Source organism: Anthonomus grandis, chromosome 2 (genome assembly GCF_022605725.1).
Source record: "Anthonomus grandis grandis chromosome 2, icAntGran1.3, whole genome shotgun sequence".
In the NCBI taxonomy this organism is placed as follows: Eukaryota; Metazoa; Arthropoda; class Insecta; order Coleoptera; family Curculionidae; genus Anthonomus; species Anthonomus grandis.
The window spans coordinates 29936575-29964551 of NC_065547.1; the positions used below are offsets into that span (position 1 = coordinate 29936575).

The 27977-nt window shown below is 33.5% G+C and overlaps 1 protein-coding gene across 4 annotated transcripts in view; it reads right to left on the bottom strand.

Annotated features, from left to right (window-relative positions):
• Positions 1 to 4114: 4114 nt before the first annotated feature.
• LOC126750736 (patj homolog) overlaps positions 4115 to 27977 on the bottom strand; it is an 86552-nt gene continuing 62689 nt past the window's right edge. For all 4 annotated transcript variants that reach the window (XM_050460449.1, XM_050460448.1, XM_050460447.1 and 1 more), the window contains 7 exons: positions 27686 to 27809; positions 27421 to 27628; positions 27283 to 27355; positions 26685 to 26861; positions 23365 to 23510; positions 23078 to 23308; positions 4115 to 5323 (listed from right to left, as the gene is read on the bottom strand). In XM_050460449.1, coding sequence (XP_050316406.1) covers positions 5160 to 5323; positions 23078 to 23308; positions 23365 to 23510; positions 26685 to 26861; positions 27283 to 27355; positions 27421 to 27628; positions 27686 to 27809 — 1123 coding nt within the window. In that variant the 3' untranslated portion in view covers positions 4115 to 5159. The remainder of the gene's footprint in view (positions 5324 to 23077; positions 23309 to 23364; positions 23511 to 26684; positions 26862 to 27282; positions 27356 to 27420; positions 27629 to 27685; positions 27810 to 27977) is intronic.

Consider the following 27977-nt stretch of genomic DNA (forward strand, 5'->3'; position numbering starts at 1 on the left):
TGTATTTGGTATTTTAAAGTTTTTAACAGCTTCTATTTTGCGAGGGTTGGGTTTGACACCTTCCGCAGTTACTATATGTCCTAAGAATTCGACTGTTTTTTGTAGGAATTCTGACTTATCTAGTTGTATTTTCATGTTGTGCGACATAAGTCTTTCAAATACTAATTTTAAGGAATTCATATGTTCTTGTAAGCTGGTAGAGAAAATTATAATATCATCCATGTAAACTAAACATATTTTTCCTAATAAACCACGTAATATGTTGTCCATTGTACGCTGGAATGTAGCAGGTGCATTACTTAATCCAAATGGCATGCGTGTGTACTCATAATGTCCATGTTCGACATTGAATGCAGTTTTTGGGATGCTTTTAGGGTCCATTTCTATTTGATGGAAGCCGCTAGCAAGGTCTAAGGTGGTAAAGTAGTTGCATTTTCCTAATTTGTCCAATATATCAGTGATGTTAGGTATTGGATATCTGTCACTGATCGTCTTCTCATTCACTTTTCTATAGTCAATCACCATTCTCCATTTCTTTTGTCCTGTTGCATCTAATTTCTTTGGTACTATCCATACTGGTGAACTCCATGGTGAATTAGATGGTTGAATTATTCCGCTGTCTAACATTTGTTCTATTTGTTTGTTTATTTCTTCTTTATGAATATAGGGATACCTGTAATTTTTTGTATATACTGGAATTTCATCTTTGGTGTTTATAACGTGTTTAACTTGACTAGAGAACGTTAATATGTCTCCAGGTTTATGTAAAATGCTACTATATTTGTTAATATGAGTATATATAATTATTATTACGTGGCCTATTGGACCGAGTGGATTCGCGAGCAAATAATAGCGTTCCTGGTAATGTGCCCTCTGTCTCTTATGCTAGTGACTCTATAAAGTTACCTACTTTTGTGCCTGGAAGAGACGAACCGCAAAGATGGATTGATGATATTTCTCAGTTGGCTACTGATTTATGTTGGAACGATGATATTCTGATGAGCAGAATTGCAAACTGTTTTGAAGGGGAGGCAGGTGAGTGGTTTTCTAATTGGCCTCCTATAGATCGCCGTTCTTGGGTTAACCTAAAGCGAGATTTATGTGAAAATTTTGCGGGTTGTACTAATTTTGGAAAATTAGCACATGACGCTATAATGTTTACTTCTGATGGATGTCCATCTTATGGCTTTTATGGTCGCATGAAACTACAGAAAATAAATTTTTTGCGTGTAACTTTTTCTCAAGAACAGCTGATAAGTTTAATTTGTTTTGGGGTAAAAGATTCTGTTTTGCAGGCACAGTTAACACAGTCAGGTCATGAAAATACGACTTCTTTGATTGCTCATTTATCAGGTATTCAGTCTAACCAAATAATCGACGTGATAACCAAAACAAAGGTGTTATTTGAATATTGCTCATAATAACAATAATGTCTCATCTGGTAATATAAATAATATCAAATGCTTTAAATGTGGAAAACTAGGCCACCGAAAAATATCTTGTCCAGAGCGAGGTGTAAAACGTGAATGGGATATAGAGTGGCATTTCATTACCCCATACGTACATCAAGCTAATGGTCAAGCTGATCGCTACATGAGTTTCATTGCAAATTTATTGCGTGTTCAAGCAGACATTTTATCTCAATGGAGTGCACTTGTTTCGCGTATTCAGCTGATTATCAATTCTACTGTTCATAAAACCACAAAAAGGACACCCCTTCAAACGTTATTTGGATGTGATAACAGGAAACCCGAAATTAAGCGTATCATTGACAATGCGTCGGAAGATAAACTGCCTCCTTCGCCTATTCAGATGGAGAAATGGAAGCAGTTTGTAAAGAAGCGTCTTGATGAAAATGCAATTATTCAAGATACGCATGTGAATAAACGTGCAAAAGTACAAAAAACCTTTAAAGTTGGTGATTATGTATTTATTAACAGAGAGGTTATTAAGCCAAAGAAACTTGAGTCTGGATGGTTGGGGGCATAAGGTAGCAAAAATCCTATCTACGAATAGATATGAATTAAGGAAGGTGGGAGATGTTGCTGAATCTACTAGACTTACAGCAGCAGCGTCTTACCAGATGCGTTTGTGGCCAAAGGAATGGACTCCTGAGGACTGCTCAGAGTTACTTGAGTCATACGTATTTACTGACAATGATGATTGCCAGGTAACTAACATTATTATAATTGTATGACCGTGTTAGCGGTAATTGTTGGTATAATGCTGTCTGGCGGATATCTCACTGGGTTAAAATATTTTTAGTGTAGATGCTTGGGCATGGTTTAATGCTTTCTGGCGGATATCTTCACTTGTTAGATTTTAAGCATTGGTTTTTGAACATGTTAAATATATATGTGTATTTTGAAATAAAGCGCTCTTAAGAACACTTAATTATGAAACTGTTTTCTGTTGTCTAGAACATGGATCAAACCAACACTGATGTTGACACGAGCACATCCAGTACTAGTAGTCAGGATGAAACCTGACCAAGCATTAAAAAAAAAAGGCTAAACATTGGGCCGAGAGCGTCCCAGTGTCAGGCTGGCCGTGTTAGCGTCAAGCGATATTTTTGTTAATAATCTTGTAGTTCTATGTTATTATTTGATTTATTATAATATTGAGATAAGTATACAAGCTTATTATTATATTAATAATAATATGGGCAACGCAATGAGATGCCACTGTCTAAAAAAATGCAAGTCCAGGTAGTGATTCTAAGTAATGCGGTTGGTAAAAATAACAGAAATATTTACCAGCGATCAGTAGAGAATGACTACGTGCCTTGTTTGAAACGTTTGTTGTGCGTCTGCTGTAAAAATAATATTTTTATCTAACAGTCAAAATCTATCTTTTCTTAAAAGCCTATTTTCTAAAATATATTTACTAGTATTTATTGTTGGTATTATGTATTTTGAACATAACAAATAAGTCTAAGCGAAACGACGACACGAGATCAGCAATGAAAATAAACGATTTAGGCACTGCTGGGGTCCGAAAGGTTGTCATAGCAACCACAGATCTACTCGCCGATGCGGTTCCTGTAAAGGCTCGAAACCCTTTCGATTCGAGACCCTGGGAAAAGTAAAGCTTAGGTACCACTAACGTCTCACTAATTATTTTACTAGTATAATATTATATATTATATACTATTATATATTTACTACTAATTATTTGCGGAAATACTCAAAATTGCTTTCCGATAAATCTCTTTTATGTTTAATAGTTATAGTACGCGATTTATTTTTAATGATTTCAATATTTTATTTTATAAAAAAAATAGGTTTGTGCCCCTGTGCCTCCCTGGCAGTAGCCGCTACTGTTCAGGTCCTTGAAGATCGCAGGTTAGCTGCCCGTTTTAGTCACTAAATAAGATGTCAATAATCTACGCAAAATCTGGTCGAAAAAACACCTCGATATCTACGAATCAAATGCCTCAGCACCTTTTTTGGTCCGGCCTTAGACCGGTTGCTGACTACGTTAACGACTCTTTTAATTCTTTTAGAATGACTGGTTAGCCCGATTGGTTTACACAGTCGCAACTTGTTAAAGTGTTGCTGAAACTGAGGTTTTTTTTTGCAAAATGTTGGGATGTACCACGTTCCAGTAACGAAATGTTTGCTTTCAATACTTCTTATGAGGGATGATAACGCCAGATTTTTTAATTAAATCCACTGGTTGAAATTGGTAAAAAGTTCTTTGCTAAGCAAGTAAAATAAAACTTTAACAATTCCACATTTATTCTTCTTTATCTAAAGCAACTTGCATATCACCTTCCTATATTGGCTTAGCCCTGATCTGTCTTTCTGGGGTGACTCAAAAATAATAAAAATATAAAAAATACGTAGGTTGGAATGGCAGATTGCATGAATGTTTAACTGTGTACCAAACATATTGTCAACATTTTTGTTTAATTGTTGTTATATCAAATTTCCTAAGAAATATAAAATGTTGTAAAGCATTGGCGATGACAGTCAAATATTCGTTTATATGTTTGCAATCAATGGCCCTAAAGAGATAACTGCTCGTAACGTTAGCACGTTATCTCTTATTACTAATGTCACTTCCTAGAACTCAATAATGAGGGTTTATGATATTTCCATAAATAAGACTCTTCTCTCCTATCAGAACCATTTTTTTTAATTGAAGAAATGTCTTATTAATATAAAATTTGATTTAAATCCACCTGTTCGGAAAGTGAATCTACATAAATAAATCAACAGGATGACGATGAAAAAATATATAGGGTGATTGCATTTTAATTTATGCTTAAAGCTATATTTTATTAGTACACTTTACCAAGTAACAATATGGCCCCCGTAACGGTTACATCCAATTCCTGGCCATTTTCTTGAGGGTGTGCCTTAGGACCCATAATTTGTTATAAACAATTAACAAGAAACAATTATTTAGATGATTTTTGGTTCAAAGAGACCCTGTAATTTGTGCCTGATATGTAATTCGAATTTGTTAATTGTTTACAACCAAAACAAGAGTATTTAGTAATATTATTATTGTGCCCGAATCTCTAAATGTTTATTTACAACACAGTTGAGTCTTACAGCTAAATTGTTAATCCGAAATCGTAAAGGCAGCAGTGATTGTGCTAAGAATACTTTTGTTGAAAATTCGCATAAGGGTAATTTAAATGTTAAATTGGACGGTTGATATAAAACTCTTTAGCAAGCAATAAATTTTTTGCAACCCAATAGTGGTGTGAATGCGACTGAGAATTGAAATCTGGGTTGGGAGTATTTTTTTGCATAAGTCAGCAAATTATTGATGAAAGCGATAGAGATATATCAAACAGTTCAAACCAACTGGACGACCATATTAACCTAACAACCGTTCCAATTTAACAATAATATTGTGCACTAATTACTATTATTATTATTATTATTATTATTGTATAACTAATTCACATATTTTTCCGTTCACAACTAATAAATTATTGACGTAATGACAAGATCATAATTATCACAGCGTTAAATAAAATAATACTTAATAGTCAATCGGAGTTTTCGTCTCCGATTGGACTAAAACCTGACACGTAAGCAATTGGATGCGCATTTATTCCCACGCATTCGTTATCAATATGAGATCAACATAAAGTAAATAGTTTGATTTTCGGATATGTTAATGACTAGAGAATTATTAAATTATGTGTTACTACTACTTATTGTTCCGCTAGTTCTGGAGCAAGGCAAAGGTTTGGAAATTCCTAATCGGACAATTCCTGGAAGGGTGCCCTTTAGGGCCTGGACCGCCTGATCCAAGGTGTAGTTTTTTATTAGGGTCTCGTTTACGCTTATTAGACGATCACCTGTAAAAATAAAACGTAAAAACAATCATTTTAAATATTAATAGCATAGAATCAGAATAAATTAAATATAGATAGTACTAATACTAAATATAATGCACCAACTAATATACAAAACAACATGTTGAGGTTAAATTTGTTAGAGACAGATTATCAAGGTCCGATGGCACGGTGTGTTAGAGTGGATGATATTATCACTTCTCAAGATTCTAGAAATGCCAATGTCTTGATATTATTGGATTATTCTAAAGCATTTAAAATGATAGACTAGGTATAATATTATCATAACTTCTATTTTATAATATTGTAGCGTTTTTACAATTTGTTTAGATGTGAATGAAAGCACTTGATGCACAAAATTTGTTAACTATTTATACACTTCGTTTAATAATTTTGTTAATGGCTACTAAAGTCGAAATTATATCCATTTCTAGTTACGTCATCCAGGTGAGAAAAAACGTATGGTGTAGATATTTTTGCCAATCAATATTGATTAGAAACTTTACCATCGCCTTCAGAAATTAACAAATGATTTATTTTGGCAGCATATTATTATATTTTTATATTCGTGTATATACTTTCATTCCCAAAAAATTTTAAAAAATCTTGTAGTATTTATTGTATTATTAACAAACTTAACAATTAACAAATATTATTATAATTAATCATAAATAATGGGACATAAACAACAAGTCCGAAACGGAATTGCACTTCAAATTGAGAATGTGATAGAGCGAGCCGCAGATGCAACAAAGTTGAGCACAACAACGATCGCAAATATAAAGAAGAATGGTATAAAATCAGATCAGGATTACGCTGCTCATATATTTTCCAAGCAAAAGACCGCAAAAACCAAATCTACAACAAATTTTGAAAAGTAGAATTCGGCACGAGCAGTAGACGTAACAAAACCGAGCTTACAAAAATTGTGAATGATGGTATAAAATTATTTTAACTCACTGGGAAAAAATTTAATACTGACAATTTAATTTACTTGTTCATGAAAAAAAATGCTGCTCGAAGGAATATGTTAACACATTAAAATGAAAATACCATTCCAAAAAATAAACCATACAAACTCAAAAAAAACACGCCATATTGCATTACCAAGTTAATGAAATTGCAACGATATAATTGAATACTTAAACGACGATCATAAAATAAAATTTGTTAGAACAAAAAAAGCTTAATCAATCTCGTCAATATTATCAGAGTCAGAACTGAAATCAGAGATATTGTCTTCGTCATCGTCGTCTTCGTCAGTCGTAATCACAAGTGGCAGAATGTCATAGGCATCCCACACTTGTATTGCCTCCCAAGCCTTTTCAATTACCTTTTCTGTATGAAAAACATATTTTTGCCAATGCTCTATAGAAATTTCGTTTATTACCCTTTCCCATGTAGTCAGAACTTCTGAAGGTGACCCCTTAAAATTGGAAATATATTGATCATATTTTCGTTTACATTCCGACCATACCATTTCAATTGCATTAAACTGGCAATGATATGGTGGCAGTCGCAAAATTTTGTGTCCTAAAGGTTTAACATATTCATCAAGGAAGTACTTTTTCTCACTAGGGCAGTTTCTGCGTGCAATACTCCATATTTTATTTTCATGGCTTTTTCTGGAAAGCCAATATTCTTTTTCTTCAACCATTCGGTCAGTCTCTGCTTTGTCCAAGATTTTCTCGGGATTTCTTCTAATAAACCAGAATGGTAACTTGCATTGTCCATGATTATAAATGACTTTGGGGAAAGATTTGGAACCAGCTGAGTTTTAAACCAGTTTTCGAAGTTTTTCCTGTTCATATTGTCATGATAATCTGCCGTCTTTAATCCACTCTTGAATATTGAATATTAAATTTGCACCCTTGATAAAGCCATCTTTGGTTCCGGCGTGGACCACGATATAACGATGACTTTAAAAATAAAAGATAATTCAATTCTCTTCTTTTAGAAATCATTCTTCCAGAACATAAATTTAATATAATTAATAAGTAATGTTCCATGCACATACGAGTAGTGTATGGAGTTAAATTCCCTCATATTGTCTTAGAGAGAAATTATATGAAACTATGAAACAGATGAAATTATGAAGTTAGAGGGCCCTTACAAGGGCAATAGTTTTTGTTCAAAAAAAATCTAAAAAGATAACCAAATAATTTTTACCTTCACTGTTTTTCCTTGAATCCGTGTGGTTGGTATCATCTTGCCAGCTACTACGAAATGATCCCTTGCGAAAAATCCACGTCTCGTCAATGAAAACTGGAGTAAAACCTTCCGGACCTACATTTCTATTTTTGATATACGCCCTTAAAAAATTGATTCTTTTATGAACAATATTTGGCAAGTCCATCAAATATTTTCTGTTATTTGATTTTCTCCACTTGAAGCCTATACTATTGATCCATCTTCTTAAGACTCAAAATATTCAACAAGTTATACTCAACAAGGAAAACTCAAAATATGCAATTTCTTCCCTGAACTTTTCTCTTATTGTTGCCAATATTACATATTCTTTTCTGGCGTAAATAGAATAAATTGTATCCCGAATTGCTTGGAAGATATACGGGCTGCGTAATCCTGATCTGATTTTATCCCATTCTTCTTTATATTTGCGATCGTTGTTGTGCTCAATTTTGTTGCATCTGCGGCTCGCTGTATCACATTCTCAATTTGAAGTGCAATTCCGTTTCGGACTTGTTCCTTTTCCAGTTGAAAAAAAGCCAATATATTTAATATCATCAGCTGCGATTGTTCATTATACCTATTATATCTTTTTTTAGGCAATATCTAACACTTTTCGAAATAACTTTCAAGAACAAATTGACAAACCAACATTTTTGATCGACAGTGAGGGATATTTCACATAACCTAGTATATAAAAGATGAATAATCATCAGACACCAATTTTTTTTTAAAGTTTGTTGTCGTCGCTGTTTGGAATATGCTAGACAAAGATAAAGAAAAATGACGTCATTAAAAATGGGTATAATTTCGACTATAGTGTCGCGGTCTATCGGTTACACCCTATCTCTGCTATCATCAGGCCTCCTAAGGTCACAATAAGACGTGTACTTTGTAATAACATTTTAACGATTTTAATAAAATACTGTTTATTTGAAATTCCAAAAAGCCAGATTTAAAAATTCTACATGTTTTAATACTTACATAGAAAGTTCCGAAATAAACTCAAACAAAACTAAGCTAATTAAAAAAAATTAACAACTAAAAATACTCTCAGTCTGCAGTAGCTTTTTCGAGTTTTCTAATTTCATTTAGCAAGAATCATTATTAATTTGATAATAAAAGAGAGAAGCAATCAACAATAACTAGACAATGCAGAATTCTATTTGTTTTTTACGTATATTATATTGTAAATGCTATTGTTAACAATTGGATGGCGTATATCCTATTACAAAAGAATTGTTGTTTTTTGATTTTTTACTTACATACGTAATTATACCGGGTGCCCCAATAAGATTGTTCTTCGGCCACAAAATTATTAGGTAAATCGGTCATGAAGAATCACTAGAAAATATTTCCAAGTTCGAAAAATGACCACCAGAAGGCGTAACTGCCATCTTATATTTTAAAATTGCATTTTCTTTAAATTTCGCATAATAAACTAAAAATTGTTTTTTTTTTTACTTTTTAGAGGACTAGTTTATCTGCAATTTTGGTAAAAAAATCTGTTATTTCAAAAATAAAGATGGGTGGCGTGGGCATTCAGTTGATTTTGCAATAACCTGCTTTAACTTCTTAAGCTTCGACCGATTTTAAACGAAGTTGGTATTGTTGAAAAGAGCATTCCTTGGGCAATAGGAATCAACCAAAATATAGTTAATTTTGTTGAATCCTTCTCCGCTAGGTCATAGCACTATGACCTAAAATCCTAAAAAAATCAAATAAAATAACATGATTTTTTCTTCAAAAAAAAAAGTAGAAAAATAATATCGAAAAACGCCAATGAAAACCGTTTTTCAAAATCTCATTCCTAATATCAACTATTGGCAAAATGAGATTAATGGATTGCGCGGTAAATTTCCTAAAACTATTAAAAGTTTAGTTATAAAATGAATTAGATGTTAAAGACGCAATTGTAAGTCTAAAAAATATATTGTATAAGAACATTCATGTTGCTCCAAATGGATTAAACGCATCCTGCACTTATTAATCTTTCCTGCACAAGTCACATTAATATTAATCACGGAATTTTTACCTCTAATTTAAAAAGTAAGTCTACAAACTCAAATAGGTATATTATAACCAAAATCAATTAAAATAAAACTTTAAAAAAGAAATTAGATAAAAATTTTTAAATTGTATCGTGAATTTACCTTAAATACGAAGTTATAGTCAAATCAGCACAATAGCAAAGATAACAATTATTGACAACCTAATTTAACTACTAAAATTTACTAGACACATAACATCAGAAAAATCTGGTTAAGTCAAAATTATATCAAAATTAATTGTATCTTAAATAAATCCTAAACAGCAAGTTTCAATTAAATCACACCAATGATCAAAAAGTTAGTAAAACATAACCTCACAAAATCATACACTACCCAACCATCCTCTGATCTAAAAAAACCAATAAAACTTTTTTTTTATAACCTAAGCTATAGCTCACTTATATTAATAACTTAAACAAATTTATTATATTATAATAAAATCATTAGTGCCCACTGCTACTTTGTCCCAATATTAATTAGTTCTAAAACAAACATTTTCAAACAATTGGCTCCGCCTATTCCTAGCCCATTCCCTTGATTTAACCTGCCTTTTCGCGAGGATATGATTGCAACAATTAGGACCTAGATTGCAACAATTAGGAATGCTATCAGGACCATCCCAACAGCTAAAATTAAGACTGGTGTTCTTTCAACTCATTAGCGTCTTCAGATGTGCATTCAAAATAACGGAGGACATTTTGAACACCGGGGCGTTTTTGAATAAATGGCGTTTATTAAAAAAACTGTTTTCTTAAAGCCCCAGAACATATCCTTAAAAGAATTCAGTAACCAGAACTAACTAGAGAGATTACATCTCTCGATACATCTCTCTTTCGAACTATAACACCTATAATATTAAAGTGATTTAAATAAGTTCAGGATGCATTTAGACCCTTCGAAGCAACATGAATGTTTTGATGATATATATGTTTTATAAGATAAGAAAATATAAGATTTATATTTTCTAGACTGACCATTGCCTCTTTAACATTTTATTCATTTTATAACTAAATTTTTAATAATTTTAGGAAATTTACCGCGCAATTTTTGGGCTTCAAAGATCCATTAGTCTAATTTTCCCAATATTTGAGGTTAGAAACGAACTTTTCAAAAATTGTTTACTGGCATCTTTGGATGTTATTTGGTTACTTTTTTATAGAGAAAAAATAATATCATTCCATTTAATTTTCCTGATTTTTTAGAATTTTGCGTCATGCTGTCCAAACTAGCCCCCTAGCGGAGAAGGATTTAACTAAATTAACTCTTTGTCCCAAATTTCCGAGAATCTCATCCTTAAGAAAGAAAAACCACCAATAAAAGGGTGAGAAAAACAGCAGACGGCAAAAGACGATTTTTCATTAACACGCGCACTCCCATAAACAGGGTGTCCATTTATAAACTGACACATTTTAACTGCTTATAAGTCGAGAACGAAAAATGACAACAATGTGCGGTTTTCACAGAACTTCATCAATATTTTTAAAGTTTTTTTGACAATGTTGCCAAGTTTTAAAATTTACCTGAAATAGGAGGAAAAAAATTGATGATATTCAAAGGCCCATTTCTCAAAAATTTTAAATGTAACACCCTGTACTTTTTAATTTCACATGAAAGCCTGTTAAATCCCCTTTCCGAAAATGTATAAATTGTCTTAAATTCATTATTTTTTTTTACAGAGCCAATTTTAGTAAATGACACCTTTTTGAAAATTTTCCTAGAATACATATTCGGTGATTGATGAACATTTTCTGGTAATTGCCTACCTATGTATCGCTTTAGCATGATCATAATTAAATAATTTGCGCTATTGCCATATCTATAAAAAGTATTTATTCTATGTATTAAACTACAACTATTTATAATAATAAATTAGCTGCTGAATATGACCCCCATTTTGCTCGGATTACAAATGTAGACGGAGAAATAAGTTGCCGAAGGCGTATTGTAGCATTCGCGGTGTAATTTGATTGAAAACGTTTACTATGTTGTTGCGCAGTTCATCCAAATTTCTTGAGATTGGATTGTAGCAACGGTCTTTTACATAGCCCCATATACAAAAATCTGGAATGGTTAGATCGGGAGAATAAGGTGCCCACTCGATTGGACCTGCTAGCCTTACCCAAGTGACAATTTAGGTTCTAAAAGGGTTATAAATAACTCCTAGAACCTGTTTAAGAAAAATTATTGATTATGCCATTAAGCACAAATAACGTTATTTATTAGCCCGCATAACCTCCTGTAGTAAAAAAAGGCCCAGCCCTAAAGAGGTTGTCGTTGCCAATAGGCCCTGGCCAATTTGAAACCAGATCGCATATCACAGAACCTATATAGCTAATAGAAATAACCTTTATCGAACCCGAAGATGCCTAAAAGTAACCTGTGTAGAACCTGAAAGCTTTTACGCCTACCTGTTTACAACCCTTTAGCAAAGTCCTTTTAGACTTTTAGGTGGTTATATAGTTTGGCCTGTTGGCCGGCTTTTGGCATTTCAGATACATATTGAAGTATTAAAATTTTGCCATTTAGTTTTAAATATGGTATTTCAGAGATACCAAAGTATAAAAATCTGACCTTTTAGTTTTAAATATGATACAGCCAGGGTAAAAATAAGCCAACGCCAAAATAAAAAGCAATGGCGACATTTTCAGTAAGTATGACTTTATTTTAGAAAAAAATATATTATACTGGAATAGATGACCGATTTTCATTGCGCACACCAGTTTCTTGAAAAAGTTGGGTGTAATTTAACTGTAAAACACGCGCGCCTTTGATATCTTACAAATTAAACATTATTCAGTGCCAATAAAAAAATAAAAAATTAATATATTTTTATTTCTGAGATGCTTTAGTAATAATATGTCTTAAATGCTCCAGTGTCTTTATATATTATCTAAATTGTTTACATATTACATTATTTTTGCCTGTATTTGAATAGCTTATAAAAATGGAAGAATTACATTTTTTCTTCAAATTGAACGCCTAGCAGGATATGCTTTTAAGCTGCTATAATAACTTAAGTAAGTATCAAAAGCTATGTCGTAGGACAAAAGGCTTAAAAAAATGCCAGTGGGTTTTAAAAAAGCTAAAACAGGGCTAACTAGCATCTTCCAAGACTTATAGGCCACTTTTAATAACCAATTAGCTGGCAAAGTCTGGGCGAATTTCAATAAATGGGTTTTAGGTATTTAGTAGGATCTATTGGCATTATTTATTACTACGCGGGATTTCTTGAGTCTTCTTTATTGCAATTCAGTTTGCGTTTGGTTTTGGTGGTTTCAGTTACTGTGAAAATAAAAGTGTGTTTTTTTATCGTTCAAATTGCATACAGGGCTGTATTTAGTTACATAAAAAGGTAAGTTCATTTTAGTTCATATAATAAAGATAGGCAAAGCGATTTTGATAAAGATAAATACAGATTTTTGCAAGTTTAGAGGTTATGAGTACCAAATCATTTTTCTTTTAACACACCCATGCAATATTTCAATTCAAAGTATATTAGCACCACAAAAAAATTGAAGACATATAATGATTGTAAGATTGTATGTGTTTCCAATAAATTAATACGATGTGAATCCCCGAAAATCAACACCTTGTTGCTAAAGGACCGTTTATACTTAATATTAACGCTAACGCTATGGAATCGTTTAAATTTTTGAGTAACGTTCGGATTCATGCTTATTCGTGCTGTTGAGGATAAACGTCACGAATAAGTCGTGAACGTTCACAACACTAGTCATAACAAATTACATTTTTTATTTAATTTTACTCTTTTTTAATAGGTTTTGACTTTTTAAAGTTAAAAAAAAAGCTTCAACAATAAAGGTAATTTATGTTTAGATTTATATTCTTTATAAATTTTGAATTTTTTTATTAGTAAATTTAATAAATACAAAAATATAATACATATAAAAAGCAGATTTTTAAATATTTAAAACTTAAAAATTGTATAGTATTGGACTTCATATTTTTGTTTTTCTGTTAAGCCACTGGTACTGGCATCGTGAATATCTGATTCTAGAGGATCAGGTTCAATGCCAAGACCGCCATCAGTTAAATTACGAGAATTATCTTCTTCCGGTGTATCTATTGCAAACTAAATTTTTTTTTACGTTATAATCTACCAAAATTGTCAATATTTTATTTGTCATATTTACCTGACCAGTTGTAATTCGTTGGAAATTTCGCTTCACTTTTCTTTTAAAATTACCACTTCTTACAATTTTGTGCCAAGACATCCCTGCATTCTAAGAATAAATGACGTAGGATTTAATAGTCGCGACCGTCCGCAAACTGTGTTTTATTGTGACTAGTTGGTTAAACCTTATCCCATAAAGTTATCTTATTATCCATATGACTTTTAGCAAGTCCTTTAGGTGTTAAAAAATGCTATATTTTCCGAAATAGGCCGTATAAAGTGCCAAATAGTTAGGCAATTGATTCAAGACCATATGGTTCTGAATAGGTAATTTTAATGCTAAAATCGTTCTATATTGGAATTTTGATTGCCAAATTAATGCTGAAATATAACCTCTCCAAAACCTTATTATCTCAAAACCATCAAGCCCTCGTTTATGGCCATAACAACGTTATTGTTGACACTTGACTAGAACTAATTAGATTTTTAATTTACCTAAGGTTCCTAGTTCTTATTAGCACAAAATTTAACCTAAATAGTTCCATCAAGCAAGCCAATGACTATTGCAGAACCTTGGTGCGGCTAAAAGGCAACTTTAAAAACCAACTGCTTGAGAAAATGTTACTTGGGTATCCATCTGTTTTCCAAAAGTAATATCTAAGGAATCCCTTGCGACCCTGAAGAAGTGTGGTGGTGCACCGTCTTGCTGGAAGTAGACTGTTCTGTTCTTGTCGTCACCTCAATTTCAGTTTATTGATTAGTTTAATACTTAGTTTGATTTAGTTTAGTTCTATAAGTTATATTCTTAAGTGCATTCAAAGTATCGCTTCTTGCTGTTAATATTTTTTTTGTTTTACATAATGAATGTTGAGATTTGCCTTATTTCGTCGCTTCTCCCTATATATTTCCTTACTTGCTATTCTTTACTTTTACTACAAACCTGGTACATACCCAAATAATACGTCACACGCAAGTACCGAAAAGACTGACGCGGGGAATCGAGGTGAAAAACACTCGGTACTAGATCGTCTTACTGTTAATAACCATTTTTACGACCAGTGTTCGCGCGGCCTTCCGCAAAAATCTCCTGTGTTATCCTGATCCTGGCTGACCCCTAGGTAAGTCTTTTTACTTTTAATTTAATTCAATTACTTTTATATTTTTCGTGCTAAGTCAGCAGGCTGTGGTATAAAACCGTCCAAAGGTACATGAACCATCGCAACCTATAAATTTTACAGTCTATAGGGCCTCAATTCATTAGAACCCTTTTCTAATCAATGGCACCCTATTAAACATAGACCGTGTCTAAAATTCCATCCTGCTGAAGTTGAGGATAAGAAAATGTTTCCAACATATCGGTGTAATTGTTTCCATTTAAGGTTCAAAGTTAAGGTTCAAACGAATTTGAATCTCTTTCAAATTCGTTATACACTCGAGGATTTTCATCTCCCCAAATTCGGCAATTATGCTTATTACTCGACCACTGATGCGAAATGTTGCCTCATCAGACATCATTAAATTGGTATCCGGCTCATTTCTAAAAAGATCTAGTAGTGTTTCGCACCTTAATTAAATATCTTTTTTCAAGGGCGCGATTTTTTATTTTTTGGAAAGTTTGAATTTTGTATAATTTAAGCTTAATTATTTTTAGAATTTTATGTACTTTACTTTTTGACATATTTGTCGTTTGAGCAATCTTCCTAATAGATATTTGGTTATTGTTTAAGGACAACACTTCTTTTACCAGCAAAATATCATCCAACAGATTATCTTGTGCATTTAGGTTTGTTCTAACTTTTCTTTTAACTGTTCTCTACTGGGAAAATTGGCGTACCCATTGAAGTATAGAATTGTGTGAAGGTGGAGCCCTTTCAAAAATCAGCCTAAATCTTCTTCTCGTCTGCGTAACTGATTTGCATTCACTAAATAATATCACGCAACGTGCCTTTTCCCGGGTAAAGGGGGTTTGGATAAACACACTTAAACCTTTGTTCTATCTGCAATCTGTAAAAAATGCAAAAATACATATAGAAATTAAATTATTGGGACTGCCCAACGAATGACGTTCAAAAGATTTGGCAGTAGTTGAAGCCCACAAAACAAATTGTGCAACTCACAGCCTTCTTAACAAGCTACAATTGTTATTGTTGTCACTTGATACCGAGAATGTTATTTAATAGGTATTTATTGTAGGAAAATTTTCAAAAAGGTGTCATTTACTAAAATTGGCTCTGTAAAAAAAATAGTGAATTTAAGACAATTTATACATTTTCGGAAAGGGGATTTAACAAGATTTCATGTGAAATTAAAAAGTACAGGGTGTTACATTTAAAATTTATGAGAAATCGGCCTTTGAAAATCATCAATTTTTTTCCTCCTATTTCAGGTAAATTTTGAAAATTGGCAACACTGTAAAAAAAAACTTTAAAAATATTGAAGAAGTTCTGTGAAAACCGCACATCGTTGTCATTTTCCGTTCTCGACTTATAAGCAGTTAAAGTGTGTCATATTATAGATGGAAACCCTGTAAAAGACGGGACTTTTTTAGGCGATACGTCGTTAATCGAAATTAGCAATAGTATAAAAACCTGTAAATAATGTGTAAAAACTGTAAATAAACTGTGTATATGAAGTTAACCAGTGTTTTTGTCGTTTTTATTTATTTGTTTATTTATAAACGGGCAAAGCCCAATTACAATTCTGTTAAACTTTTAAATTCACAACAGTAATACATAATATAGGTAATATACAGAAACACAGAAAATGATTAAGTAATAATAATTAATAATATCTTAATAATATTATGATGTTGGTTTGCTAATCTCATTGTTTTAGTGAGGAAGTTATTAAGACCATAGTTAGTACGGTGGATTGGGTAATGAAAGCTATCAGTGGCTCTAGTTGTTCTTAGTGGAGCACGAATATTAATTTTTTGAAGTAGCTCTAAAGTTCCAGATTTCCCGTGTAGGATATTGCAAAAAGTAATAAGATCCCTCCTTTTATGGCGGATAGTGATGGGAGCCATATGTAGCATATCAAGTATATCAGCATCATTGTAATTATCCAAGATATTTAATTTATATGCGTTTGTTTTAAAAACTTGTGTTCAACTAGTTGAAGAGCATCAATATGTACCATATAGAAAGGAGACCACACACAGGAGGCATACTCCAGATTAGGAGGGACCAGGGCACAGTAGAGTGTTTTCAAAGCGGCAATACTTGTGAAGTCTTCTACACCTCCTAACAAAACCAAGCATCCGGAAAGCTTTATTGATAACACTATCTAAGTGATAGGAAAATTGTAAGCTTGTAACGAAAGTGATACCCAAATCCTTAAAAAGAAGAGCTCTTATAAGGGTATAGCAACCATCTTGTAGTCGAAATTAATAGTATTTCTAAAACGACAAAAGGTCATTATTTTTAGCTGGATTAAGTTCCATACCATTTCCTTCACATCAAACTACCAAATTATTTAGATCATATTGTAATCTGTCACAATCATCAGGCGACTTGATTATACAACTCAATTTCAGATCATCGGCAAACAACAAAAATAGGCGGCTAGTATTAAAAAGAAGTGGCCCGAGATGAGAGTCTTGAGGCACTCCAGATGGAACCTGAATAGTTTTAGAAAGAACTAATTAGAAATTACCAATTTTAACAATCAGTGTACGATCAGATAAATAGCTCTTGAACCAGGATAATAAAAGTTCATCAATACCAATCATTTTAGTTTATGCAACAAAATATTGTGAGGTACCTTGTCGAATGCCTTGGAGAAATCTGTGTATATTGTATCCACTTGATATCCCTTCTCCAAGGCATCCAACAAAAAGACCACCTGAGTAAGAAGGTTCAGCTCTGTAGATTTGTGTGGTCTAAATCCAAACTGCTGATCAGTTAGTAGAGGTTCAAGAAGGGGGGTGATGATGTCACATACTAAGCTTTCAAAAACTTTGGGAACTGCACTGAGTATAGTGACAGGACGATAGTTGTAACACTGGATTTGTCGCCCGGCTTATAAATAGGCTTTAAGAAACTCTCTTTCCAATAGTCTGGGAACATTCCAGTTCAAAGGGACAGATTGAATATGTGGTATAAGGGTCTGGAAAAATTAAAGCTAAATTTTTTTAGGAATAAAGTAGGCACACCGTCTGGTCCAGGACCCTTGTTATTTTTGACATAAGCCGGCGAAAAAATTAATATTTTAAGTAATGAAAAAAATTCTATAAATAAGTCACAAATGTTAAATTTGTCTCAAGTAATCGGAGGAAAATAATTTTGATTTATTAATTTAAATTAAAAAATTGTGACAATTAGAGGAACTGCGTAGTGGTGGCCCTTGGCCACGCACATGACGCTTTAACACAAAATCTTAAATTATACAAAATTCAATATTTTTAATAATACTTAAATAGTACAAAATTCAATATTTTTTATATAACTTTACAATAAAATCATAGTAATTATCGGACTAATAATAATGAACTACTAACACTATTGAAGCAGTTTTATTTACAAAATTAACATTCTTTTTAAACTGATTATTTATCTATGGTATTTTTAATCTATATGTATTACTTTTTATTTTATTTATTTTAATTACACCACTCCACAGAAAAAATTCCAATTATTGAGTGGGGGAAAAAAAATACAATATTATACAAATTACAATCCAAAACTAGAGAAAAAAAAAAGAATACATTATTAATAGCAATAGTTTCCTACAATATTATACAATACTTGAATAAAAAATAATTTTGTTTATGTCTACTATCTAGGAAAAGCGCACTCTTTTAATTTCGGACAAACTGCAGTTGAATATGTCACATTGATCCTGAACAGAATTAAAAGTGCCACATGCTCTACGCATTGGAGAATATTTACAAATATTCGTTCTAGGTCTAGATAGGTAAAATGTGTCAGAATTTCTAGATGATATACGGGGCACATGAAGATTTACATGTCGTAATAAGTCTGGCGAATCAATTTTATTATTAAGAAGTTTAAATAAAAATTTCAGATCAGCAGATTTTCGCCTCTCCTCAAGACTACTAAAGGAGTACCTTTCTAGTAGGCGTTGATGTGAAAAACCAATTTCTGGGTACACTCCGTCACATTTATATGAAAGGAACTTTAAGAATTTACGCTGAACATTTTCTAGTTCATGTATGTGATTCATATAAAATGGTGACCACACAGAAGAAGCATATTCCAGTATTGATCTCACATAAGAAAAATACAAAATTTTAAGACTAAAGATATTATTAAAGCTATGTGCGTTCCTAATGACAAAACCCAGCATTCTGTAGCTCCGATTAACAATGTCCTGAATGTGTGGCTGAAAGGAAAGAGTGCTGTCGAATGTCACCCCCAAATCCTTGAACTCCGTTGATCTCGGGACAGTCTCACTGTCCATAGTATAGTCATACATAATCAGGTTTTTCTTCAAAGAGTAAGAAACAACTTTACACTTGGCAGCATTAAGAGGAAGATTGTTATTTTTGCACCATGCATTGAGGAAATTAATATTATTTTGCAATTCCATACAATCTAAGATACTATTGATGCCATAATACAATTTTGTATCATCCGCATATAACAAACTATTTACAGTGAGCTGTTCCGATATACTATTAATAAATGTGTTGAAGAAGAGCGGCCCCAATATGGAGCCCTGTGGAACTCCGGACGTTGCAACTATCTGAGCCGAACTACGGCCATAACATTCCACGTGCTGAAGACGACCCGTAAGATAAGAGCTAAAAAAGTGTATTAGGTGAGAAGAAAAACCGTAGTTTTGGTCAAGATTATTTAGAAGAATACCATGATCCAGACGGTCAAAAGCCTTCGAGAAGTCTGTATAAATAACGTCAACCTGTGACCTGGCATTTATTGACTCAGATATATGTTCTGTAAGACAAACTAAGTTTGTGGTGGTAGATCTACCTTTCATAAATCCATGCTGACGATGATCTATAAGACCCCTCATTGAAGGAAATAAGGCCGAATGAAGAACACGTTCAAAACATTTAGAAAAGTTGGTGATTATTGTAATTGGCCGATAGTTCTCGATGAGATTTATTTTTTTTGTGTACTGGAATTATCTTTGATGACTTCCAGCGGTTCGGGAAACATTCTTGTTTTAGAGTCAGATTAGAGAGAACTGTTAACGGTTTAGCAAAAATATAAGCACAATCATATAAGAGAAAAGCTGGTATTTTATCAGGGCCAACTATTGATTTTGGCTTGATAGTCTTTAAGGCCAGTAAAACATCATTTTCAGTGAAATCAGACGAAATTATGGACTGTACATAAGGCTTTTGAGTTATATCAACATTATTTTGCGGCGATTCACCAGTAGTGTAAGAACTCTGGAAGTAATCGGCAAATGCATTGGCAATACCCTGAGGGCTACTTAACAGCTCTCTTCTCTGATCAAACATAGATTGTGGTAACAAGCTATTTTCTTTTGAGTTCTGAATTAACTTCCAAAAATTATGAGGTTTTAATTTTAACTCATCTTCAAGCCCTCTACAATATTGCTTATAAGACAGATCAACATCTCTTTTAATCTTAGAACGTAATTCTTTAAATCTGGCTAAATCTTGAAGATGACCAAAAGGTTTAAATTTTTTCCACTTGTTATGTTTTTCTTTTAGGGATTTCATTATCTCTGCGGTAAACCATGGCGGATAGGTTCGTGTTCGTTTTACAGTTTTTGGAACAAGCTCATTAAGACAGGAATAAATTTTTTGATAAAAGAGCTCCAGGGCATTATTGACATCCCCAGCGACTCCCAAATCACTCCAATCAATTCCGAGGAAGCTATCATATAAAACTCTAAGATCAGCTCTCTTAAAATTATAGAAAATATTTTCTACTTTACAAGTATTACATTTCTTGCTCTTGACGTCATTAATTCTTATGAGTAAAGATGGATGAACTGCTTCCTCCTCCACCAAAGAATCAGAGCAACCCTCCACTGTGCAAAGCTCAGAATCAGACGAGATGACAAGATCCAATATCCTACCTTGAGAATTCCTAATAGAATTAATTTGATGCCAGTCGAAAAATTCCAAGAGGTGAATAAACTGACTTAGTCTACTGGATGAGGCAGAATTAACTGAATAAGAAGTAAACTCGGGGATATTAAAGTCACCCAAAACAAGTACTCTTTGATTATATAAATAGGTTAAAGTAGATAAATATTCAAAAATATCTTCATATACCTGGGAGTTGAGTCCAGACGGTATATATAATAAAATAATAAACAAGACAGAAAACCCAAGAATCAACTTAGTTCCTACAATCTCGACCATATTAATAAGATTTTGAGGTAGCTTTAAATTTAAGTTAATGACCGAAAATGTTTGCTTCACGGCTAAAATAACACCGCCACCCCTCTTCTCTCTCATCTCTGCATAGTTACGATCACAGCGGTATACCGAATATTCATTTGGAAATAGTTCTGACGAAAAAATGCCATCATTCAGCCAAGACTCCGATATCGCAATAACGTCGAAGTCCGTCGATACAACCGCGTTAAAAAACAACTTAGTTTTTGAACGAAGTCCCCTGGCATTCTGATAGAATATACGAAGGTCGGTGGTACTGGTACATTCGCTCTGTGATTCCTCAACCGACTGCAGCCGATGACGCTCACGAGTGTCGCGAGAGGAGGAGGCCGCGATGTCCGTCCTCGGTAATTGCTACAGGGTGCCCCCAAACACATCCGATTTATATTTCGCATTGGCTTGTTTGAATGCGTAGCAGGTAGAATAATTCCACACTGCATGATTAACTGCAATATTTAATTTATATTTATTTTTTAAGGAAACGCAATTATTACATTTGTAATTACTATCGATCGCTGCGACAGAACAAGCTTTAAGTTCTTGTGCCCCTGCGCAAAGTGGACAAACTGTATCACCCCTGCAAAATTTCACAGAATGACCAAAACTGTTACATTTAAAACAGCGTGTTATTGATGTTGAATCATAAATAATGCAATTGTCGAGACCTACAACGATTTTTTTAAGATCTAGCAACCGCTTATATGTAACATTAATTATCCAACTGCAGAACAGCCTGGAAGATAATTGCATTTTTTCTAGTAGGCCATATTTTAAGAACGCTCATCCTAGATGTATTATTAAAAATAAACTTATTTTGAGATTTTAAATGATTTTCAAGAACTTCCTTACAGTAATCTTCAGATAGACCAACCAATCGTATTAATGGCATAGTCGCTTTAATTTCACGAATCTCATATTCTTCAGCGAGTTTCTGATTGGCCAAAGTTTTCATTTTGTCTGCACTATTCGCTTCAATCGTAACAAGAAGACCACCATTCGAAATGTGCTTAACATGACTGAACGTAATATTTTCATCGGATGGCTTGATGCGATTTAAAATATCCGTCTTCGTATGACTGTTATGTTGTTCAGCATTTTTGGGTTTTATGATAAGCTTCCTCTTTTGGTTGCTTAGCGCGTCGGCGTACGTGACTTTTAGTTGAGTTTCGGTGGATTGAGGAATGGTAAGTTTATCTTCAACAATCTGCAAGATGGATTCTTTGAATGAGGAGATATCAGTCTGCATGGACTCTCTGATGGTATTTTTAATATCATCCAGTGGAAAGTAGCGGCAAGATGGACAACGCCAACTCAATCCGGGAACCGTAGTTATAAGATTTATAGCGTCACCCGGTATTCGCATGCATTCAGCATGGTACCGTCGCTGACAGGGACCTGCGCAGACAGTAGATGCGGCTTGTTTCGAGAGGAGCCCGCCGCCAAGTTGCAGAAACCACACAAGGACATCGCCCAATGTGTGTGAATTAGAATATTGTTAGAACATTTATTTAGGCAAATAAATAAACCACGTAATTTGGGTTGAATATGTATGAGGAAAGTGATAGCAAATCACTTACCCATTAAGAGTGGTCAATACTTAGATTTTCTACAAAAATCTGTTAACCATAAAACCCTCGCACAGGCTTTTTTTTTATGAAAAATTCGAAATCTATATACGTCTTCACGCAACGAACGATGAATCTAGATTATACGATATTTAATCAAAAAAATTAACAATTTTTGCGATCCAGAAATAGGTGTTAAAATAACCGATTTTTCACGCTGCATCTTAGAATCAAGAAGCTAGATAACTTATATTTGTTTGCAGCATTAAAATTGTTGTTGATAAAAAAGTGGCATATGTTCAGTAATTTACGGTATCGCTTGAAAACCGCCGTTCTATTTTCAATTCTAAGGCAGAATTAAAATGGATGCAGTGTTCACTTCAATACATCAATAAAAAATTGCTTAAAAAATCGTTAAGATTTAGGGCGTCACACTGACCTACTACTTAAATTCCTTACCTGGAGTGATTCTTCCGTCAGACTCGGCAGGTCCATGAGGTACCAAGCCCCTCACCACGATAATTGTAGACTTAGGATCCAGCGGATCCTGATAGTCCAAAATAGAGAACCCCAGTCCTCTATCGGCTTTTTGGAGTTCCACGTACTCCACTTCTTCACTCCACATCGCCACGTTGGTCGTCTCCAGAGAGCGCGATTTTTCCTTCTTCAAACTGCTCGGATCGTCTGTTACTAAAATTCACGATAAGAACGTCAATGTACTAAATGAACAATTTACATTGAATTACCAGTCACGGTGCTGGACGTGTGCAAACTGGAATCACTGATGGCTTTAATCAGACGCGGTTCCGGCTGCGGCAGGAGATTTTTTAAGCTGCCGCCCAAAATATTTCGTTGCTCGAAGGCTTCGCGGTCCTGGGAGGTGTTTATTACCCTAAAATGGGATAATTTAAAGAATTTGATTCATCACAAGTGACCTTTGCAAATTGTGATTAATCAATATTTAGTGCCAATTTGAAGGAGAACCTGTAGATCGCACATTGAACCGTCGCGTCGCGTTGTCAAATAGTTAACAAATAAATTCCAATGTCGTTACGTTTTTTAAGCCCTGTAGATTTTAAAACTGTCTTATAGAATGGTCATTAAAACTGACATAATTTCCAAAAGATCTAAACCTATATTCCATTTCAATTTGTGTTTACCACTACATAACTAAATATAAGCGAAAAATAAGCTGTTAAATTGACATTGTATACATGTAGGGTGTCCGAAAGGTAGGTGCAATCCTTTAAGGGGGATGATACCCGACCTAATTTCGAACATTTTAAGCCAAACATATATAGGTCAAAATCGATTTTTAATTTTTTTACGACAACCTTTGGATTTTTTTCAATAAATACAAAAGTTTCACACTTAATCGGTAGTTCAGCGTAAGTTACAATAGATACGTTTCAAAGTTTATATTGTTATATCTAATGTTTATTTAATAAAATACCATGAATTCCAAGCATCTGTGTTAATTGAGAAAAAAAACAGAGACATTGAAACGTTGAAAATAATTGTGGAATTGAATGAAATGACTTTCAATGTTTCCAAAACAATTCTCAGAATTACAGCCTGTAATGTGGGACAATTGTACTGGATTAGGCTCTCTCATTAGGGCCTCTATTGTGATGTATCTCATGAGAACTAAAGTTTAACTAGGTTGGTAGCTTTACGTAGTCGATCTGCACTCTAGAGCCCACTTAACATGCAAAATTGTGTTTTCAATCTCTAGCTGCTTAGTATCTACTCTCGTAACTGTGTATGGTTATCACTTCGTACTGAGTGTTTATTTAGTCGATTTTCTCTAGTCATCTAGCGTTTTTTAAGTCGATTTCCTTCACGTTTTATTGGACACTATTATGAAATGGCATTTACCAATGTGTACTACCCTGTATATAGCAAATGTTGTAAAAATAGTTTTATTATAAGTTTAATTATGATTGCAATGAACTTAACTTATTGGTATATTATAGATTTCGACATAACGGAGTTTGGTGCAATATGCAAAATGTAGACTAAGCAATACTCAATGTCATTGTCCTATGTTGGATTGTTTGTAATGTGTTTATTGTGGGGTTTTTGGTTTTTTAGTTAATATAGATGCGTTAAGTAAAATAGAAGTGTGATTTTTAATTAATATCTTGGAATAACATAAAAGGGTACGCCGATATCGTCTTTAAGCATGGACGAGGTGATAGTCATGGTACTTTGGCGCGGCGCTGTACCAGGAGCGTTATCGAGATCGGAGACTAGCAAACTTCCGGATGTTTTAAAACACCCTTGGTCGGCTTAATGAAGTTGACATGGCAACAACCCGGTACGTGGTGTTAACCCTGGTCATGATGTAAAGATTGACCAGCAAACACTGAAAGCTTTTACCGCGGATTCTACTGCAAGCATCAGAAAATTAACTGGAGACCTTGGCCTTTCTAGATGGAAGTTGTGGGTGACTATGCACAAAGATGGAAAGTCTCCCTTTCAGGGTACCGGAGTGCAGGGCTTACAAGTAGAAAACTTTGCAACAAGAATCAGGTTTTGCCGTCTTCGTAATCTTGTTATTATAAAAGTATACTGTGGACAGACGACTCCAAATTTTAGAGAGAGGTTATTCCCAACTTCCACAACCTTTACGAATGGGCTCCTAAGAACAAAAATCCGCCTGAAAAAACTATTTATTTGATTTGATTATTTATTGAAAAAATGCAAAAGTTGCAATAAAAAAATTAAAAACGGATTCGACCTATACATGTTTGGCTTAAAATGTTGGAAATTAAGTTAAACAACCCTTAAAGGATACACACCTACCTGCCGGAACCCTGTATACAAGTTAATAAGTATATATAATTTTGGTATGTTAAATATTTTCTCATTGTACAATTAAACTGAACTATATTAGTTTATTCGCTCTTTAAATTACATTAAGATGTAGTTCTGGTCCATGTGTAGAGGTCTTTATTTACTCTTATATGTTCCACCCCACATAACAATACGGTAACGCAATATCGACTCTACTAGTGATTTATTAACTCAAAAATATAAACTAATTTCCTAATCAATTTCCTTAATTCTTATTTTGTATGGTTGCAAGACTATACAAAAAAATATTAAAATACAATTGAAGGTGGATCTGTTTAACGTTTTTGGATACAAAGCTTTTGGAGGTTTAGTGACAGTTTAAAGTGGCTAAGCCACTTTTTAAACCTATACTAACTCTGTCTTTTACTTCCTCTACTGGCTTAAAACACGTATGTGCATACAAAAGTTTAATTTTGTCCTTGTAATACTTGTCAATGATCGCTATAAGAAAATGTCGGGAGTGTAGTGACAGATTTAATAAGTGACATTAAAAAAGTGTCAACAGTGTCAAAGCACAATGCATCGTAAATTATGACACAGAGTTACTATGCACTTTATGACATTTATACTTATGTCACGTTACTTATGACTTTTTCGTTTTTATAAACTAAATCAAATGCACAGGACTCTTTTCACTCACAAATATGTTTACAAATGTGTATCAGCATAAAGATATTTGTCCTCAGGGTTTCTAAAACGACGTTATATAGTAGCGAAGAAATGTCTGCGTTGTCACATATTAGAATAAACTTACAAAATTTAATTGCTAAAAATTAAGTAGAATTAGAGCCTTTACACGTTGTTTCTTAACTTGGAGCTAAAGCTGAATCACCTCAGGGTCTAAACAGCTGATCTCGTCGAAGAAAATCTATCGAAGGTTGTTAAAAAAAAGTTACAATCATGTAGAGATAGGAGATTTCTTTGATTTGTCACAAGTTGAAGGAATATGAAAGCCAACATGACAAAAAGTTAGTATAGTACTACTAGAGCGTGAAAATGCATCAGTATATCAGGGTTATGCATATATTCAACATGATCAACTGACAAATTTCGCATCATGACAATTTGGAGGAAGCTTTAATCATTTCCAGAAAACTTATCGCCATCAAAAGGTCAATTTTATTTTGCCAAACAAACTCGTCAATAAAATTACAAACCATAAGTATGGTACAAACCAATTACATCTCATTATATTATTTTAGCTTACCTATTATCAATATCTTTCCTAGAACACACCAACCGAACGGCGTTCGGCAGTTCCCTAAGTATTTTAACCACTTCCACGTGCTTTAATCCCAACAGTTTTTGCCCGTTCACCTCTAAAATTTCATCTCCAGGGCTCAGTTTTCCATTCTGTCCCACGGGGCCTTCCGGAAGTATCGACCTGAATATAAATATAAGTGCTGTGAAAATATTCAATTGGCATGCGACTGAGGTGTTTGTAATAAAAAAAAGGAGGCGGAGCTGGCATAGGCGCACCAATATTTTAATTTCAAAGAAGTGAAAAGTGTATTTTTCTTTTGATTTAACCAGATTTGACCGAATAAAAATGTTATAAGTGTAACAATACAAAAACATATATTGTGAATTTAATTTTCAGTTAAGACATTTTTAAATCAGTGTGTAAGGTTTTATTTAAAGAAATTCATCTATTTAAAACTTGTTTTAGGGTATTTTAAGGAATTAGCCTTTATTTTATATTTTAAGTTTCTTCGGCTTTGTTAACAGCATTTTAACGTAGAATAACAATAGAGCATACTTTAACTTTGCCTTTAGTTTAAACATATTTTCAACAATTTTCTCACCTAATAAAATGCCTAGGTCTTAATTCGATACCTCCTTCGACGTCCACTGTACCCTCAAGACTAATTCCTAAGCCTAAAATATTTTATAAAAAAAACACTCAAAATACAATTTAACATTCCCTTAAAGTATAATTTAACCTTTTAATTTGGTTAAATTTGCAACCACAATGTTTGCCTCCGTCCCCAACATTCCCTCCCATTTCTGCTTGATGGTGGTCTCCAGATCGTCCTCGGGATTCGCCTCGAAGTCCTCCTCGATGAAAATCTCCCTATTTTCCGGGATTTGTTCATAAACTTCGCTCTGCACCGAGTTGACAGAGTCCTGTTCCGGTTCAATTGAAATAACCTTAAAAAACGTTATTTAAATAACAAAAATGGGATGAATTGATTGTATTTTACTGACTTCGGTATTATCAATGGGAATCCAACTTAAAGTTTTCACGGATGGAGATGGAGGACTTTTCGCTCTTCTTTCATGGCTGGCTAAAGCTTCTTGTAGTTGCTCATATTTTGGACCACGTAAGTACCTAAGAAATCATATAATTTACTGGTAGTATGACTATCACTTGTTTAGGAAAGGAGGCTATCCTTCTCTGTACCGAATGTCCCACTAAGAACAGTTCTCAAAAAAAATATTTCATCACGGAGGCCTTGAGAAATGAAAGCTCTGATGATACTTTTAATTAACCGAAAAC